The following is a 17,481-nucleotide window of genomic DNA, read 5'->3' as shown; positions in this document are numbered from 1 at the left end:
GAGTGATGCACTTTGAAGATGAAAAAAGGGGCCTCCATCCATCCTCCTGTATTCCATCTGAAGAAGGAATATAGTGGCCACTAGAAGCTGAAAAAGGCAAAGAAAAGGATTCTCTCCTCAGAGTCTCCAAAGGGAATCAGCTCTACTGACATCTTAGTTTTGGTCACTTAAGACTCATTTTGGACTTTCAACCTCCAGAACTGTAAGAGAATAAATTTGTGTTGTTTTAAGCCACTAAGTTTATGGTAATTTGTTATAGCAGCAGTAGGAAACTAACACAATTTACCATATCATTCAAAATCCTAACTCAGTAGTCTTATTCCTAGATATTGACCCAAGAGAAATGAAAACATATGTTTAGACAAAATCCTGCATGCATATGTGTATGGTAACTTTATTCACAGTTGTCAACAACTGGATACAACCCAGATATCATTCTACTAGTGAATGGATAAACAAACTGTGGTACATCAATAAAATGGAATAATATTCATTATTAAAAAGGAATAAACTACGAATGCTTGCAACACCCAACTCAAGATCACATGACAAAGATTTTCTCCTATGTTTTCTTCTAGCTTTATAGTTACAGGTTTTACATTTAAGTATATGTTCCATTTTGAACTAATGTTGGTATACGGTGAGCATATGGTGTTAGGATCAAATGCATTATGGTAAGTAGGGCTGGGGGTGGGGGCAGTGGTAGAGGGTAAATGGAGAATGACTGCTAATGGGTATGAGATTTCCTTTTGCTGTATGAAAATGTCCTAGAATTGACTGCAATGATGAAATTGTACATTTTAAATGGATGAATTGTATGGTATGTGAGTTGTATCTCAGTTAACCTGTTTTTTAAAAAGTCATCCAGATTGGAAAAAGGGAGCAAAATTGTCTGGTACCAGATGATCTATGTAGAAAATTTGATGGAATCCACAAAGAAGCTACTAGAATTAATGAGTTAGTAGGATACAAGAACAATATACAAACATCAATTTTATGTCTATATATTCACAATGAACAGCTGAAAATTAAAATTTTGAAAAAGCAATTTCATTTATAATAGCATAAAAATATTAAATATTTGGGGATAAACTTGCCAAAAGATGTGAAAAACCTGTACACTGAAAACTACAAAATATTGCTGAGAGAAATTTAAAAAGGCCAAATTACTGGCCAGATATACCTAGTTCATGGGTTGGAAGACTCAATATAAAGATATTAAGTCTCTCCCACATTCATCTATAGATTCAGTGCAATCCCAAAGTCCTAGTAGGCCTTTTTTTTGGTAAAAAAATGACAAGTAGATTAATGGAATAGTATAGAGAGTTCAGAAACAAATCCACCCATATATGAAAAACTTATTTTTTCAAAGGGTACAAAGGCACTGCAGTGGAGAAAGAATAGACTTTTCAACAAATGGTACTGTAATAATTGGTTATCCACATGCAAAACCCTCCAAAAGACAAAAGGAACTTGGATCCTCACACCATATACTCACTATATATCAAAATTAATTCAAAATGGATCATATACCTATATGTAAAACCTATAATTATAAAGCTAGAAGAAAACAGGAGAAAATCTTTGTGACCTTGAGTTAGGTAAAAATTTCTTAGATAGCACGATAAAAGTGTAAGGCATTAAAAACCAAACTGATGAATTAGACTTTATCAAAATTAAGAACTGCTCTTCAGAAAACACTTGTGATAGATTGAAAAGACAAGGCACAGACTGGGAGAAAATCTCTGCAAAGAAGATCTGATAAAGGATTTGTACCCAGAGTATACAAAAACTTTCAACATCCAGCAATAAGAAAACAAATGACCCAATAAAAATATAGGCAAGAGATTTGGCAAGATACTTCACCAAAGATATACGAACAGCAAATAAACACATGAAAAGATGTTCAACATCATTAGTCCTCGAGGAAATGTATGTCAAACCACACTGAGATACCACTTCACACCTATCAGAACAGCTAAAATTAAAAAGACTGATGATATCAAGAGAAATGGAAAGCCTATGTTCACACAAAGACTATACATAAATATTCAAAGTAGTAGTTTTAATTGTAATAGCCCCAAACTGGATACAACTCAAATGTCCATTTACAGGTGACCTACCCAGCATGGATAAACAAATTGTGGTCTAGCCAAACAATGGAATACTACTCAGATGAACCACTGATATATGCAACAACATGGATGAATCTCAAAATTATCACATTGAGTGAAAGAAGCTAGACCCAAAAAGAGCACATGCTATTTGATTCCTCTTATATAGAACTCTAGAAAATGCAAACTAATTTATCCTGACAGAAAACAGATCAGTGGTTGCTTAGAGATGGGGGCTGGGAAAAGAAAAAGGGAGGGACTAAAGTGGCATGAGGAAACTTATGGGCATGATGGAGGATATGTTCACTATTTTGACTGTGGTGATGGGTGCATGCATATGTCAAAACTTCTCAAGTTGTTCTTTCAATGTGTACAATTTATCATATGTCTATTATACCTCAACAAAGCAGTTGAAATTTTTAAATTAAGATTTGTGTATTGCATATTGAGAATATTTTTCCCTGGCCCAATTTTCTATGTGAAGATTATAACCATAGTCATGCTTGACTAGGCACTCACCATTTATTAGTTATCAGAGGCAGAAAAACAGGGATTAAAAGCATGTTATTTTCCTCCTCTTTGAAAATTATTCATCTTTTTACTTGCAGAATTAAACTTCAATCAGTATACTTCAACATTTAGCTAAAATGTGAAACATTTCAGTAAAGTCAGGAAGGAAATAAATGACTGATAAAACATAACATTTAAATTTGAAAAATGCTATCATACTGTTTTGTCCATTATATTGTTGATCTCTCATCTCAATCTTACTAAAATACTATTAAGTATTATTAATTTCACTAGCATGGAGCTTCAAGTCTAGAATCAACTGAAAAAAAATGGAGTTCTGTCAGAAAAGGAATGTGACTCTATAATTCAGCCCCTGTTCCAGCTGTTCTTCACGTGTGAAGGCAAACATTTCTGACACTTAAGGAGTCGTGTCCGTTTCTGAAGCGATAACTGGAAGCAATAAGAATGGCATATGAAAAATTAATCAGAATGAAGCAAGCTCCAAATGTGAGAAACATTGGTGTGATGTTCAAGTTAATGTTCTTTGATTTTTGCTTATGAATGTCCAATTGATCAAGCATCATTTGTTGAAAAGATTATTCTTTTTCCATTGAATTGCTTTTGCATGTTTGTAAAAAAAAAATTAATTTGGTGCATTTCTGGGTTCTATTTTGTTCTATTGATCTATGTGTCTATTCCTCCACCAGTATCACACTATCTTGATTACTACAGCTATATAGTATGTTAACATCAGGTAGAGTGATTCTTCCCACTTTATTCCTCTTTATCAAAATGTTTTAGCTATTCTAGTTCGTCTTTCCATGTAACTTTTATTTTTTTATTTATTCTTTTTTAAAATTAAAAATTTTTGTTGTTTTGTTTTGTTTTTAAATTTCCAAATTCCATTTAGAATAAACTTGTCCGTATCTACAAAAAAGTCTTGCTGGAATTTTGATAGGAATGGTGGTAAACCTGCATATCAATTTAGAGTTAATTAACATCTCTACTATATTGTAACATCTCTACTATATTGTCTGCCAATTTATGAACACAGTATGTCACTCTATTTATTTAAATCTTTGATTTCTTTCTTCAGTGTTCAAAATTTTTCAGCATACATATCCTTTACATGTTTTTCCTAGATGGGGTTTTTTTTTTTGGCAGTCATTTTAAATGGCATTGTTTTTCAGTTTTCACATGTTTATTGCTAGTATATAGGGGATAGACTGATTTGTGTGTATTTATCTTGTACTCTGCAGCCTTGTTGAACTCATTAGTTCTATGAGTTTTTTTGTGGATCCTTTGGGATTTCCTATGTAGACAATCACGTCATCTGCAAATAGAAATAGCGTACATTCTTTCTTTCTGATCTGTATGCATCTTATTTCCTAAGTGCTATGTTGAATAAAAGTGATGAGAGTGGACCTCCTTGCCTTGTTCCTGATCCGAGGGAGAAAGCATTCAGTCTTTTACCATTAAGTATGATGTTAGCTATAGGGTTTTTTTTTTTCAGTGCTCTTTATCAAGGTAAGGAAGTTCCCCTACGTTCCTAATTTGCTGAGTGTTTATTATGAACGGGTGTTTAATTTTGTTAAATGCTTTTTCTGCATCAATTATGTTATCATGTGATTATTCTACCTTAGCCTGTTGATACAATGGATTACAGTGATTGATTTTTGAATATTTTACCTTTATATCCTGGAATAAACCCCACTTGGTCGTGGTATATATACTTCTTTTTATATATTGTAGGATTTGATTTGCTAAAATTTTTTGAGGATTTTTATGTCTAAGTTCGTGAGTGATATCATTCTGTTGTTTTCTTTTTTGCACTGCTTTTGTCTGGTTTGGGTATTGTATTGCCCTCAAAATGAGTTAGGAAGCATTCCTTCCTCTTCAATTTTCTGCAACAGTTTCTGTAGAATTGGTGCTAAAACTTATAGAATTTTAAAGCTGGAAGGCACCTTTGAAATCACTGAGTACTGACTGGGATCTTGATTTGACCATAGGGACACCAGAGACCCCATTTTTTCTCTCTAGGTAGCCAGATTCAATTGTAGATTTCTATATCTTGGCGGATTAGCAAAGGAATTAAAACGACTATTCTTGACACAGAATTTAAAGAAGACAGTATGTTCAGAAGGTACTAAAAAGTCATTTACTAACAAAGCTGATATTTGTTCTCTTCACTGCACTATAAAACCAGGAAATGATGAATGAATTCAAACGTTGAGGAAATAATGAACCAAAGCAGTAAAGGCTGGTGAGTCTTAGGTTGTTTTTCACCAGAAACTGACTCTGAAGCAAGGATTCCAGTGCAAGTAGTTTATGTAGAAGGTACAAAAACAAACAAACAAATACCTCAGTAGGTGAATGAGGAAGTTACTGGGGAAGTAAGACAAGGAACGTAGGGCAGCCAACAGAGTGAATTATTAAGTCCACTGCCACTGTGGGTGACTGAAACTTAATCGTGTCAGGGAAATTCTGAGAACCAGTGTAAGGCACACACATGCCTCAGTTACTCCACCAAAGACAGAAGGAGCTGGGATATTTATATATCAAGTTCTTTCAGGCACTGAGTTAGAGTCACTTTTGAGGGGCATTAATTCCCTGGCATTTCTGGCCTGTTATGTAAAAACCAACAGCAGAATGCTCTAAACAAAGCTCTGCTTACAAAACAAAAACAAAAAAATCCACAGAAAAACCTCCAAAACCAAAACAAAAGCAATAGTTTCACCTGTCAGTCCCAAAATTACTATTGTGGGTTTTGCATTCCTCTCTTAATCCATTCTTCTCTTCTTTTTGTGGTTCTTCATTTGTCTATACTGACATTTTACAAAATTACATTTTCCTAGGTTTAAATTTAAAAAATTGTTTACCATTCGTACATTGTGGTGGTCTGCCTAATGATGCTATTAAATATGAATACAGAATTTTATGAATAAGAAAAAAAAGGTGGTCAGGGGTTGGTAAGTTGGAAGTTAGGCTGTGTACATGAAGTGGTAAAGGCCAGAGGATACATGCTGCACATCTACAGCACCTGCCATAGCTGGGGAGGGGAATCACATTTTGAAGACAGTGAAATCACCTTCCATAGAAAGATTTGTGTGATTTTAGAGGGAAAATGTGAATATCATGATTTAATTTATTCCAAAATTACTCAAACTATAGAAATATATTCCTGGGAGTGATGCTGTAAAACTTGTCAAAAATAATATTCCTTTGATACTGTGCCTTCAAAAATAATCTATGAAGGCAAAAAGGGACTGACAATGCATAGTCTTTGCATAGAGCATTTTTATTCACTTTAAATTAATGCAAACCTGAATATTATCATCTTATGCTATTTAGCATGTTAAAAGAATTACATCAACTTATTGTGCTAAATGAAAAACTACTCTGAATGAGAAAAAAAAGGAATGGATTGCATGCTGAGAATAACCTATGGATTAATATTTAAAGTTTCTCAAGAGATGATGTCATAATAAAACTTCCTGGGACAGAGAATATAATGGTATTAGTCATAGATTTCCGGAAATGCTGATCCAACATCTTTTAACACTGGAGGATTTTTATTTATAGAAATCTGTAACAATTATTGATCCAAAGTAAGCTCAGGTTGTGTTTGATTCTTTCTTAATATTCCATGATGAAATGGTATAATGTTTGCTATTTATTTTTTTAGTCTGGTCCATAACCATCATATCTTGATTTTTTTTCACTTTTCGAAGTTTCTCATATCTTTGCAAGTGTTGGAGAATATAATTTGACAGGTTAATTTTAATACCAAAGATTGTCACAATTTAATATTACCAGGGAGAGATGAATATTCACTCTTCCAAAAATACAGAAGGAAATGACTTACTCGTGGAGAACTTTAAAAAATGATACACATGAATATTTTAAACTTAATGTCATTTGTATGAATCATAGCTGAATATAATACTGTAAATTTATAGAGTTGGGTTGAAATTTCTTGGTATTTGGGCAATCTTCATTCTTTCTTATTGTTCTGGTCCACAGATTTGAGCATCTGACCTTACTTCCAAACAAAGATAGAATAGTAGAGGTGAAGTAATTTCTTGTTACTAAAACTTCATTAATTTCATAAGCATAATATATATATACAAAACGCTCACTATCAAAATAAGCCACAAACTTATTTTAAATTAAACCACACTTAAAATAATTTAGCCAAGTACTGTTTATGAACAGGAAGACCTGATGTCTTATTTAAAGCAAATCAACATTTCTTCAAGTTGTCAATATTATTTTAGAAATAATTAGCATTAGTTAAGGAGACTGTATTATTGGTTTATCATAGGAAAAAGTTACAGAGAGCATCAACTTATAGAGTCTTATTATTCTGTGTCCTTTTTTAAACTTAAGGTTCTGATAACTTAGAACTATGTAATCAAATTTCCTCTTCTTTTAAAAAATCCTTTATTGCTGAGTTCCTACAAACTGTTCCTATAAAACTTTCAGTCACCGTCAGTGGTGCCTGGTAAATGTACTAGCCTTGAACAACAGACAGAGGTTTCTATACAAGTGGTTATGCAGTTAATAATTTCTTCAGGAAGGCATTGCTGCACTACTTCTATGCTATTATCAGGAGTCCCTTTGTCAGTTAATATATGTTTCACATATAAGGCCTAACACTTTCGAAGATGCCTCCTAAGTTGGCAACCAAGCTAATGTTATAGAGTAAACTATAACAATTTGTCCCTCAAAAAGATCCTGTCAGTTGTCTGAAAATACTGAAAGTATTTAAAAATTACTTCATATTTTTTATAGCATTTCATTCAGGCATGTAATAAATGTTCAATATATATTCGCTGAATTAGTATTTTTGCTGTTGTCATTGTTGTTAATAATAAAGAATGAGCCTTTAGATCCATCTACCAATTTACAAGAAATACAGGGGCAAAAGAACATGTTAAGCTACCCCATGGGAATTGAATCAACAAAATCCAGATCATGGGAGATGCTACAGATAAACGATCTAGTTTTGTCAACAAATTGTAAGAGGGGGAAAGAGAGGTGGATGGGGAATCTACAGATTAAAAAGAGGTAAAAGATGTATAAAAATAGTAGGTGAAACTAAATCATAGTGTTTATGGATGCACACTTAGGTGAGGAAACTATAAAATAATGAAGTGATTACCACAATAGTCAGAAGGATGGTTACTCTTAGGAGAGGAGGAGCAGGTGGAGCACTTCTGGGGTGGTCAGCCATGGTTCTTTTTCTGACATGGATGGTAATTACAAAGGTGTCCCGGCTTCCAATAATTCATTAAATTGTATATTAGTTTTCTAAAGTTTTCTATAGGTGTGTTATATTTAACAACAAAAAAGTTTAAGAAATAAACAAGAAATACATATATTTTCAAGTTAGTTACCAACATGACACCACAACAGAGTTGAGAAGAGATGTCCTGTAGCTCACCATTATATAGTATAGACAGATATAATAGATATAAATAACAGCAAGGTCACAGAGCATAGTAAAATGTAGTAAAATAATTAGGAAGTGATGAGTTTTGAGTAACTAACTGTGCTTTTAATATAACAGTTTACTTACTTGTATGTTTATACAACTTAATTTTTAATAATGGCTATATTTAACAACTGGCTCACGAAATTCCTGGAAATGTAACAACCAGCTACAGCAAGCTAAGTATGAGCTGCTCTGGCACACTCCTGTCTGCATCCCAACAATTCTGCTTTCTTGTATTTTTAAAAGAAATTTAGTTTTTAAAATGAAATGCATACTTGCACAATGTTTTAAAAGTCAAATAGCTCTGCAATGATTGTTGAAAAATCCACTGGACTCTGCTCCTCTTTACCCCATTTTATGATTCTTAGAGGTAACCATTTCAATTATTTTAAGTGATTCTATCTTTCTTATAAAGACACCAGTCCTATTGGATTAGGGGCCCACCCTACTCTAGTATGACCTCATCTTAAGTAATTACATCTACAACAACTTTATTTCCAAATAAGGTCACATTCTGAAGTACTGGGGGTTAGGACTTCAACATACATTTTCTGGGGAAGAGGACAGGACACAATTCAACTCATAACAGTGGGAAAGGGATTTTGTGTTTTAATTGCTTCTTAAACAGATTTTCAGACAATTTCTTCTCCTTCACTTCACCCCTTACTTTCAAAAATAGCCTGTTTGCTGCTGCCAATTCCTGAGACTTCGGGGTGGGGGTGGGGTGTCTCATGGTGTAAACTGCTTGGCTTCTTAGCTTTCCTTAGCCAGTTTAAGACAGTTTTCTCAGATATGCTAAGTCAACTACCACTCATAAGTTTTCCAACTGACAAAATTTTGCCACTGTTTTCTCTGATCTTCTCTGATCTCTCTTTATCATTGAAGGTTTATGCCTTTAAAAAAAGTCTCTTTACCATTGTTTTAGTGGGGTTTGAGGGGGTAACAGAGACTAAAATAAATACTCAAGCCAGCATTTTCATTCTCTCCTTCTTAAATAATGTCTTCTTTCTTAATTCTCTTGCATCTCAAACCACAACAAAACTTTTTAGAGAAAGAGTTTCTCTAATCTCTGTATATGTGAATAATGGAGGGATAGAGAGAGACATGGGGTAGGGAGAGACAGAATCAGATTTCGTTGATTTAAATCCACACTCTATGATACTACTCTGCCTCCATGGAGTGGATAAGCAAACATCGATATAGTACTCACCACTCAAAAAGTGAATGGCTGGAAAGCAATCTGACAATGCATATGAAAAACTATAAAAATGTTTAACATCTCTGATGCATAAGTAGTACAACTCTCAACATTTTATCCTAAGGATATAATTTAACAGAATGAAGTGACACTGTGGACTTTCACTTATGGTGAATGGTAGACTAAATATTCTGAAAAACCATCCCACTACAAAAACCTACAAACCCTAGATAAAATACAAAAAAAACAAAAAAACCTTTTAAAAGGTATAGCTGAGCTTGTAAGAAGGAAAATCCTCAGGAGTGAAAAATAAAGAGGGAGCTATAAACTAGCATGGGAAGTGACTGATGACCCTGAGTACATGTATCACTCCCAGGAACCTAAAGTCTCAGGTTTTCATAACCTCATGTATGTGGGAGACAAGATCTTGGGCTCAGATAAGGTTGGAATTGAGACCTCCACATAAAGCCAGACTCTCAACAGACAGTAAGGTGAGACAAAATGTAGATAAAAGAGAAGGAATGCGGGAGACTCAATCTTCTTCAGTATAACTAAAGAGCACACAGTATAAAAAGAAAATCTTTAAAGTTTCGAGACAGAAAAGAGAGAGCATCTAAAAGGAACAACAATTAGACAGGCAGTAACAGTGGAACAACTTCAGATTGCTGAGAGAAAACCAAATTACTGTCAATGTAGAATACGACATCTACTGAAATTATGTGTTTAAGAGTAAGAGTGAAAGGAGGACATTTTCAGAAAACCAAAAACTGAGCTATCACCAAAAGATGTTCATTAAAGAAGTTTTCAAGCGTATTCATCAGGATAAAAAAAAATAATCCCAGAAAAAAAAGTCTGAGATTTATAAAAACAACGATAATGTCTAATTTGGAGGTTAAAAACAAGATGGTGCTAAAAAAAATTGGATAACAATAACTTTAAAGACAACAGGATGATGATTAGCATTCTAAGGCCCTTGGATAGTTTGGGAAGGGAGGTGGGGCTATTGATTTAGATTTTAAGGACACATTGCTAAACTTTAAGAGTAATTACTAAGAATAAAAATAGAGTTATAACTCTCAAAATAATAGAGGGGAAAATGTACAATCAAAAGAAAAATCTGAAAGAAAAGAAGACAGGAGGGGAAGACAAAAAATCAAGACAGATAGCACAAAATAAAATGGTAAAGATAATTTCACATATCAACAATTAATTAAAATCACAATAAAGTGTAAAGTTTCCAAACTCACCAGTTAAAAGAAAGCTATCCTCAGACTGGATTAAAACAAAACAAAACAATCCAGATATTTGCTGTTATCCTAGAGAAAACCTAAAACACAAAGAAGACATGGTATATCAGAATAATTAATGTTAGCTGCTATAACAAACCATCCCTATGATCTCTGAGGCTTAACACAACAATTAGGTTTATTTCTTGCTCACATCAGAGTTCATCAAGTCAGAGTGCTGCTTTGGCTGTTGTTCCTTCAATCAGTGACATAGGAATCTGGGGTCTTTCAATCTTAGTTCTACCATTTTGGAGTTTTTTTGCCGCGAGCCACGTGAGCAGGGGAAAGAGTGCATTGAAAACCACGTATGACATTTAAGGGGCCAAGCACAGAAGGGCTATACATCACTTCCACAACTATAACTGTAAAAAGAGCTTGGAAATGCAGTCTTGTGTTGCCAGGAAGAGGAAATGGAATTAGTGAGCATCTAGCCAGTCTCTGACACACACAAATGTTGAAAATAAGAAAAGATGGAAAAGGGTATGCCAGGCAGACACTAACCAGAAGAAAGCTAGAGTAGCTGTGTTCATAATGGACAAAACGGTCTTCAAAGAAAAATATATTGTTAGGAATAAAGATAGTAACCATATAACGATAACAGATTCAATTCACCAGTAAGAGATGCAGTTTCTAAAATAAGGTGCCTAATGATATCTTCAAATAACATAAACCGAATATTGACAATTACAAGAAGAAATCAACAAGTCCACTACCATTGTAGGATGTAACATATATCTTTCTCAGGAATTGATGTTGCACAGACTAAAAATGAGCAGCATAGTATAGGAAATAATAATACAATTAACAAGCTTGATCGAAAGGACATGTATCTAACTACAGGGAATGCACATTTTTCTGAAGAGTACAAGAAAGATTCATGAAAACTGACCATATACTTAGCTATAAAGCCAGTCTCAACAAGTTTCCCAGAATCAATATCATACAAATCATGTTCTCTGATTACAGTACAATTAGGTTAAAATAAATACCAGAAAGATAACCAAAATAAAGAAGACCGTGTATGATGATGTTCACTCTAGCGTTAATTACCTATAATAGTGAAAAATTCAAATCACCGAAATATCCAATGATATGGGTATGGTCAAGTAAATTATGCCTTATCAACCCAATGGGGTATCATGTGGACATTAAAAATTACTTGTTTAAAAAAAGACTATGTTTAAAATATAATATTAAGTGAAAATTTAAAATCTATATGTTACTTATGATTACAACCATGGGAATATATTTGTGCATTTAGACAAAATAAGTGTGCAAATTAGAAAGGTATGAACTATTGAAGACAGTTGTTATAGTGATGAGATTATATGTAATTTTACTTTTAAAAGGATTTTCTGTGATGTGGTTACATTGTTTAATGTGAGTTAAAAGAATCAATAGAAGACAGGCTCTCTGTCTGGCAGCTGATGCTAGTTATGCCTTAATATCCATTACCCCTTTCTTTTCTAACAATAGAATTTTAGTTGGGTACATAACTGCCCAAAACAAGAGTACATTTCCCTGCCTCCCTTCTAGCTAAGCATTATGATGGGACAAAGTCTTAGCCAGTGAAATATGAGAAGTGGGTGCCCTTAAACGTAAAGAGTCTGTCCTCCTTTGACCTTTTCCTTCATCTTGTTACCTGAAATCTTCCTTTAGCTTTGTTATTGCCTGTTACATGGGGGTACTGAATCTGATATGCATTTGACTGGATGAGGGACTGCTTTCCAGTTTAATAAATGAGAATCTGTGTGACTCATGAGGACAAATATGTGTTTTCTATTCAACCGGTGCCAGTACAAGCTCTGAAAACAACAGGATTATCCATCCTATTTTTGGAAATCAAATGAGGACATATTAATATTGAAGAGTACACATGTATGTTGAATATATTCCAGTGGGGAACATACATATTTATTCCAATATTCTTTATCATTTAAGAGAATGTTTTAGGAAAGGATGGAATCCATTTATAGGCTACTTTGCACAATTTAAATCAGGAATAAACCTCCACATTTTAAATGTTAAACAAAATCAAAAACTGTATTTTTAAAATGCAATAAATAATGCACTTTGTTTAATTATCACAGCCTCAGGGAAGATTTGATATAATCTAATAGCCTGGATCACAAAAAATCAATAATTTGTATTATATCAGGAATGAGAATTTATCAATTCAAAAGGAAATTGATAAATATTACTCAAAACAGTCTTTATATTTTAAAAAAAATACAAAGCACAACATTTTTTTGGTAGTGGGAGGTAATTAGGTTTATTTATTTATTTATTTTCAATGGAGGAACTAGGGATTGAACCCAGGATCTGGTGCATGCTAAGCACGCGCTCTACCACTGAGCTGTACCCTCCCTCAACATTCTGCCCCAGGTGCTCACAATGCTCAATAATGATTAGGTATGCCATGTCATGCCTGCTGTAGCAACAAATTCATTATTATTTTTATTATAATTCAGAGTAGGTCAATCACAAGCTGTTCTATAAAAACCACATGCTACTAAAAAAAAGATACTGGAGGCTGACTCAAGAGCAGCCTTTTATTCTGTGAATTCTAATATTTATGCGAAGCATAGCCTGCTCAAATATTTTTTTAAATGAAGGAAAATCGAAATTGAATAAAAGGTACAGGGATTAAATACTCATCATTTCTTGAACAAAACCATATACAGCTAGACTGAGTGCATCTAGTTGAAATAATTTATTTAGGTTAAAATTCTGTCAGCAAGAAATATTTGTACCTATGGTAATACAAAAGGGCTTAAAAATCTGCCACACTTTTGGTTAAGAGAGCATACCAAGGGCTTGTTTATATTTCGTTTTCCTTGAATGCACATACTCATCATTTATAGACAGACAAGCAGATTGTTGAATAACTTGATTTTCTGTCAATTAGCTGTGCATTAACATGATGGAGAACTATTAATACACAAGTCTTGACACCAGGCAAATAATTCCTTTTCCTCTTTTTCCAATTCATCATTTGACACGAGTTCATTAACTTTCACAATGTCAAAAGAGGGGGTGGATAAAACGATTGTCTGTTTTTGCTTTGTACCTGATGAGTCCATTTGCAGCTCCTAGGTAGAATTATAAATAAAAGTGGAAAGTGTTTTATATTTTATTTTTCACTATTTTATGTTTTTATATTTGACTGTTTATACTTAGCCTCATCTCAAAATATTTTATAGCAGATTTTTAAAAAATTACAAAGTAAAATATGAATACATGTTCATTGCAAATATTCCTGCAATGCAGTATACTGAAGCAGATTTTCCACTGTATATAGTTCTTAATAAGTGTAGATAGAAATGACTTCCATTTTGAGAAAAGCACCATTAGAGATGTGCTGAATCAACAATGTCAACATATAGAAATAGGGTTTTTTGCCAACTCATGCTGATGTGGAGCCAAAATGGCCGTTATTTACCAGAATAGCTACTCATATTGTTTAAGAATTTTTAAAATATGTGTTACCAAGAGGAACGTAGCTTTATACTACCCAGGGTATATACCAAATGTATGTATTTCATCCTTGAACTTGTAGATTAGGAAAATTCTACTTATGAAAGTAGAATTACTTACAGTTTGAACATTGTCCAAAAAAATACAAGTTAAACTTACATTTTCTGCAGAAACATTTTTCTCTTCAGCCATCTTATAAGCTTTTCTCATTTTTTCAACTTTCATTTGAGCTTGCTTGGATCGACGACCCAGATGTTTAATTTGACTTTGTTGCTGGTAGCGTCGATATAGAGGTTGAAGACTTGAGAAGGATGAGGGGCACCTAGAAAATATTTGTAGTATAGACAGAAAAATTCCATAAAGTAATACAATTTAAATGTAAAGCAAGTTCCAAATTTTATTAAAGCATCCTCTAGCAAATACGTCATAAACCTCAGTGCTTAGAGCAATACTGCATGTAAGTTTTTAGGTCAAAGTTATCATTTCTGCCTATTACATAGCATGGTTCTTTATCTGCCACATATGAAGGTGTATAGATAGGTGATGTTTATGATGATGATGATGAAAATTATAAGACATGGTATCAATGTAAAATCAGTTTTCTTAGAAAACACCATGTAGTAGCCATTTGAATCTTTATATATAACCGTATATTAACATCAAAAAGGATTACGTTGCATAATGGCTGCAACAAGCTGTTTTTATGTGTTGGGACCAGACACAGTTGGTGCCGTGCTCATAATCCCCTTGGCCATACCAATGCAGGACACGAAGGCCCAACTTCTAACTGTCAGCATTGGCCTCAATTAGGCGGAGAGTTTTCTTATGAAAACAAGAGCCCACATGCAGGGAAAGTGCCTCAGAATTAATACCTCCCCTCCTGAGCTACCCTTAACCAATGACTAATGGGTGCTGGTGTATTAATATCTTAACTCCCTTGCCCGCTGCGGGATAACTTGAATTGTATGTTCTACACTGGCTAGGGCGTTCCCAGGAGGAATTAAGTTTCAGTTACCCACAGGGATAACCTGCTTGTTAACATACACTGTTTTGGCTGCCTGCCCTTTCCTGTTTCATTTCTCTACCCCACTGATGAGATCCTGGTGGTTCCTGGGATCACCTCCCAAATAAGCTACTCATACTCAAATCCTTATCTCAGAGTTTGCTTCTGGGAGATCCTAAACTAAGACTTCATTCAAAGAAGCCTTTAAGAAAGTACTTTTTCCCTCTTCAATTGATATAGAATTTGGCTACTTATTTGCCTCTTTAAATGACTCATTCTTGGATAATCAGAGCAGGGAGCCTACAGTTATATATGGTGACAGAGAAAATTACACCATTTATTCAACCTTGGTGGTAATAGGGTTAAGTTCCATATTCAGTGCTTATACGGATGAGATAGAGGAAATCTATTTCATGATGACAGACTGAGCCCTATACCAGGCCATCTGTCTGGTAAATGTATAGCTTTGATTATAAAATAAATGGGCTAAATTATGTTATTGGGTCAGCACCCACTCATTTCTACTTCTGAAAAAAGCCCAGTGTGTTTGCCTGACAGTGCGTCACCAGTGTCATTTCATGTACTAAAGGAGTATTTTTCATTCCAAATACGACTGTGTGAAAATAGACTATCAATAGGTCCTCTTCCGTCTGATTATCTCTTTTTAAGAAAAAAGGCTCAATTTGTAAATAAGATAGGCTAGGTAAGACTTGGTAATGGAAAGAAAAAAGGAATATAATTGGTGCAGTCATATTCTGTCCATGTTGTTCCAGATCATAATACAGTCTATTTTGCTACAACATACTTTTCTATAATGTGAACTGGCTCATATATTATTGGTAAAGAAGGGAATAATGTCACTGTAATTTATATGCAATTTACCCTCGGCAAGGGGAGCCAGAATAGCAAGAGAAGAATTATAACCTTCAGCAGAAAAGGAAAAAGTCTTGCTCTGTGCAGCATGGGCAACAGGGGCCCTTTTGGCTACATTTATGAAAACAAGAATTAACTCCAGCACCTAGGACTCTCTCCCCAGAGAGCCCCCCCCCCCACTGCCAACAAGCACAATCTTACTGCCCTCCACCCTACTCCTTGCTTTGGGTGGTTCATGGTTCTTGGCAGGTCACATTGCCTCTCATGCCCACTTAAAAGGCCACCACATTGGCCCAGGTCTCCACTTCCATCTGCGCTGCCTCGGTGCCCACTACCTGCTCTAATTAAAGAGTGGCCAGTATTTCCACTCTATTGTACTTTTTAAAAATATTTTCTGGGGCAGACTGCCTAGTGATACAAGTTATCTCCCCGGGTACCAACTGTCCTTTTTGTTAGTGCTCTGTTTACAAAGTTGCATAACTTTTGAGCAATCTGCCCCAACCTTATTTTTCCCAAGTGCTGTTATTACCTTTTGTGAGCTATTTGGCAGAATGTGACCATTTCCAGAAGTGCCCCTAGTATTGCAACCCCAGTGAAGGATCAACTTTACCTAACTTCAGAAACAATTCGTAGCTGGTGCTGACGCATCTCTTCTGTTTTTGGTCTTTGTAACAGATACTTCATTTCTTTTTTAAGACGTTTTGAGATTATTCCAGTCTCTGCATAATCAACTATGTCATACATTATCATTGTCCTGGGAATGCTTTCGAGGTTTAACCTTCGCCAATAGTTATTTCTGCCACCAGAAGATGCAGGGGTCTCATCCAGAAGACTGGAATACTATATGGAAAAAATAAGTAAGCATGATTAGCTGTAGTGCTTTAGAATGTTTGTAGACACATTTCCCAAGGTTCCACTCAAATGTTACTTTGTCCAAACAGCATTCCTTGATCCCATCTCTGAACTTTACTGGAATTCCTCTTCTGTGACTCTTATTTCTGACTACTTGATGTTTTAGCTCTCTGTGTATCTCTCAGCTCCCCTACTGGAAGGGAGGATCCTTTTCATACAGTATCATGTACATAATGTCACACTCACTAAATATATATCTAATGCATAAACATTACTATTTATTTAATGTATAATTTTATTTATTTAATGCACTTAATATTTATTTAATACATAAACATTAAACCTTTAAGGTAAATATAACTTAGATAAACTAAATTCAGGATGAGTCTAAAAACTGAAAATAGCTATGTGATCTACGTATCTGCCAATGTTTGTTTGTGACATGCTTGCATTGGGAAGACAGTTGCACAAACCTTTTTAGAAATAATTAGCTCATCTCTGGCGCAAAGTGGCAAATTTCACTATTTTCATTTCAAGTATTTATAGAAATCGCACTTTTCTCTTTTTAAAATTTAAAATATCAAATTAGGAATTAAAAATGTAAATACATGTAATCAATCAACCTTATCAATGTTCACTTAAGAGATAGAAATAGGGCAGGAGGAGCTACA

At 34.3% G+C, this 17,481-nt stretch overlaps 1 protein-coding gene across 3 annotated transcripts in view; it reads right to left on the bottom strand.

The window, feature by feature from the left end:
* Positions 1-2,995: 2,995 nt before the first annotated feature.
* CXHXorf58 (chromosome X CXorf58 homolog) overlaps positions 2,996-17,481 on the bottom strand; it is a 29,494-nt gene continuing 15,008 nt past the window's right edge. The window contains exons 7-10 of one of the 3 annotated variants that reach the window (XM_072956572.1): positions 16,569-16,798; positions 14,242-14,404; positions 10,567-10,646; positions 2,996-3,074 (exon numbers count right to left, since the gene is read on the bottom strand). In XM_072956572.1, coding sequence (XP_072812673.1) covers positions 10,587-10,646; positions 14,242-14,404; positions 16,569-16,798 — 453 coding nt within the window. In that variant the 3' untranslated portion in view covers positions 2,996-3,074; positions 10,567-10,586. Of the gene's footprint in view, positions 3,075-3,909; positions 3,958-6,398; positions 6,667-10,566; positions 10,647-14,241; positions 14,405-16,568; positions 16,799-17,481 lie in introns of those variants that run through there. The other 2 variants (XM_072956573.1, XM_072956571.1) reach the window with 2 other exon arrangements.

This window comes from Vicugna pacos, chromosome X (assembly GCF_048564905.1).
Source record: "Vicugna pacos chromosome X, VicPac4, whole genome shotgun sequence".
Taxonomy (NCBI): Eukaryota; Metazoa; Chordata; class Mammalia; order Artiodactyla; family Camelidae; genus Vicugna; species Vicugna pacos.
This window is presented reverse-complemented; position numbering and strand designations above follow the sequence as displayed.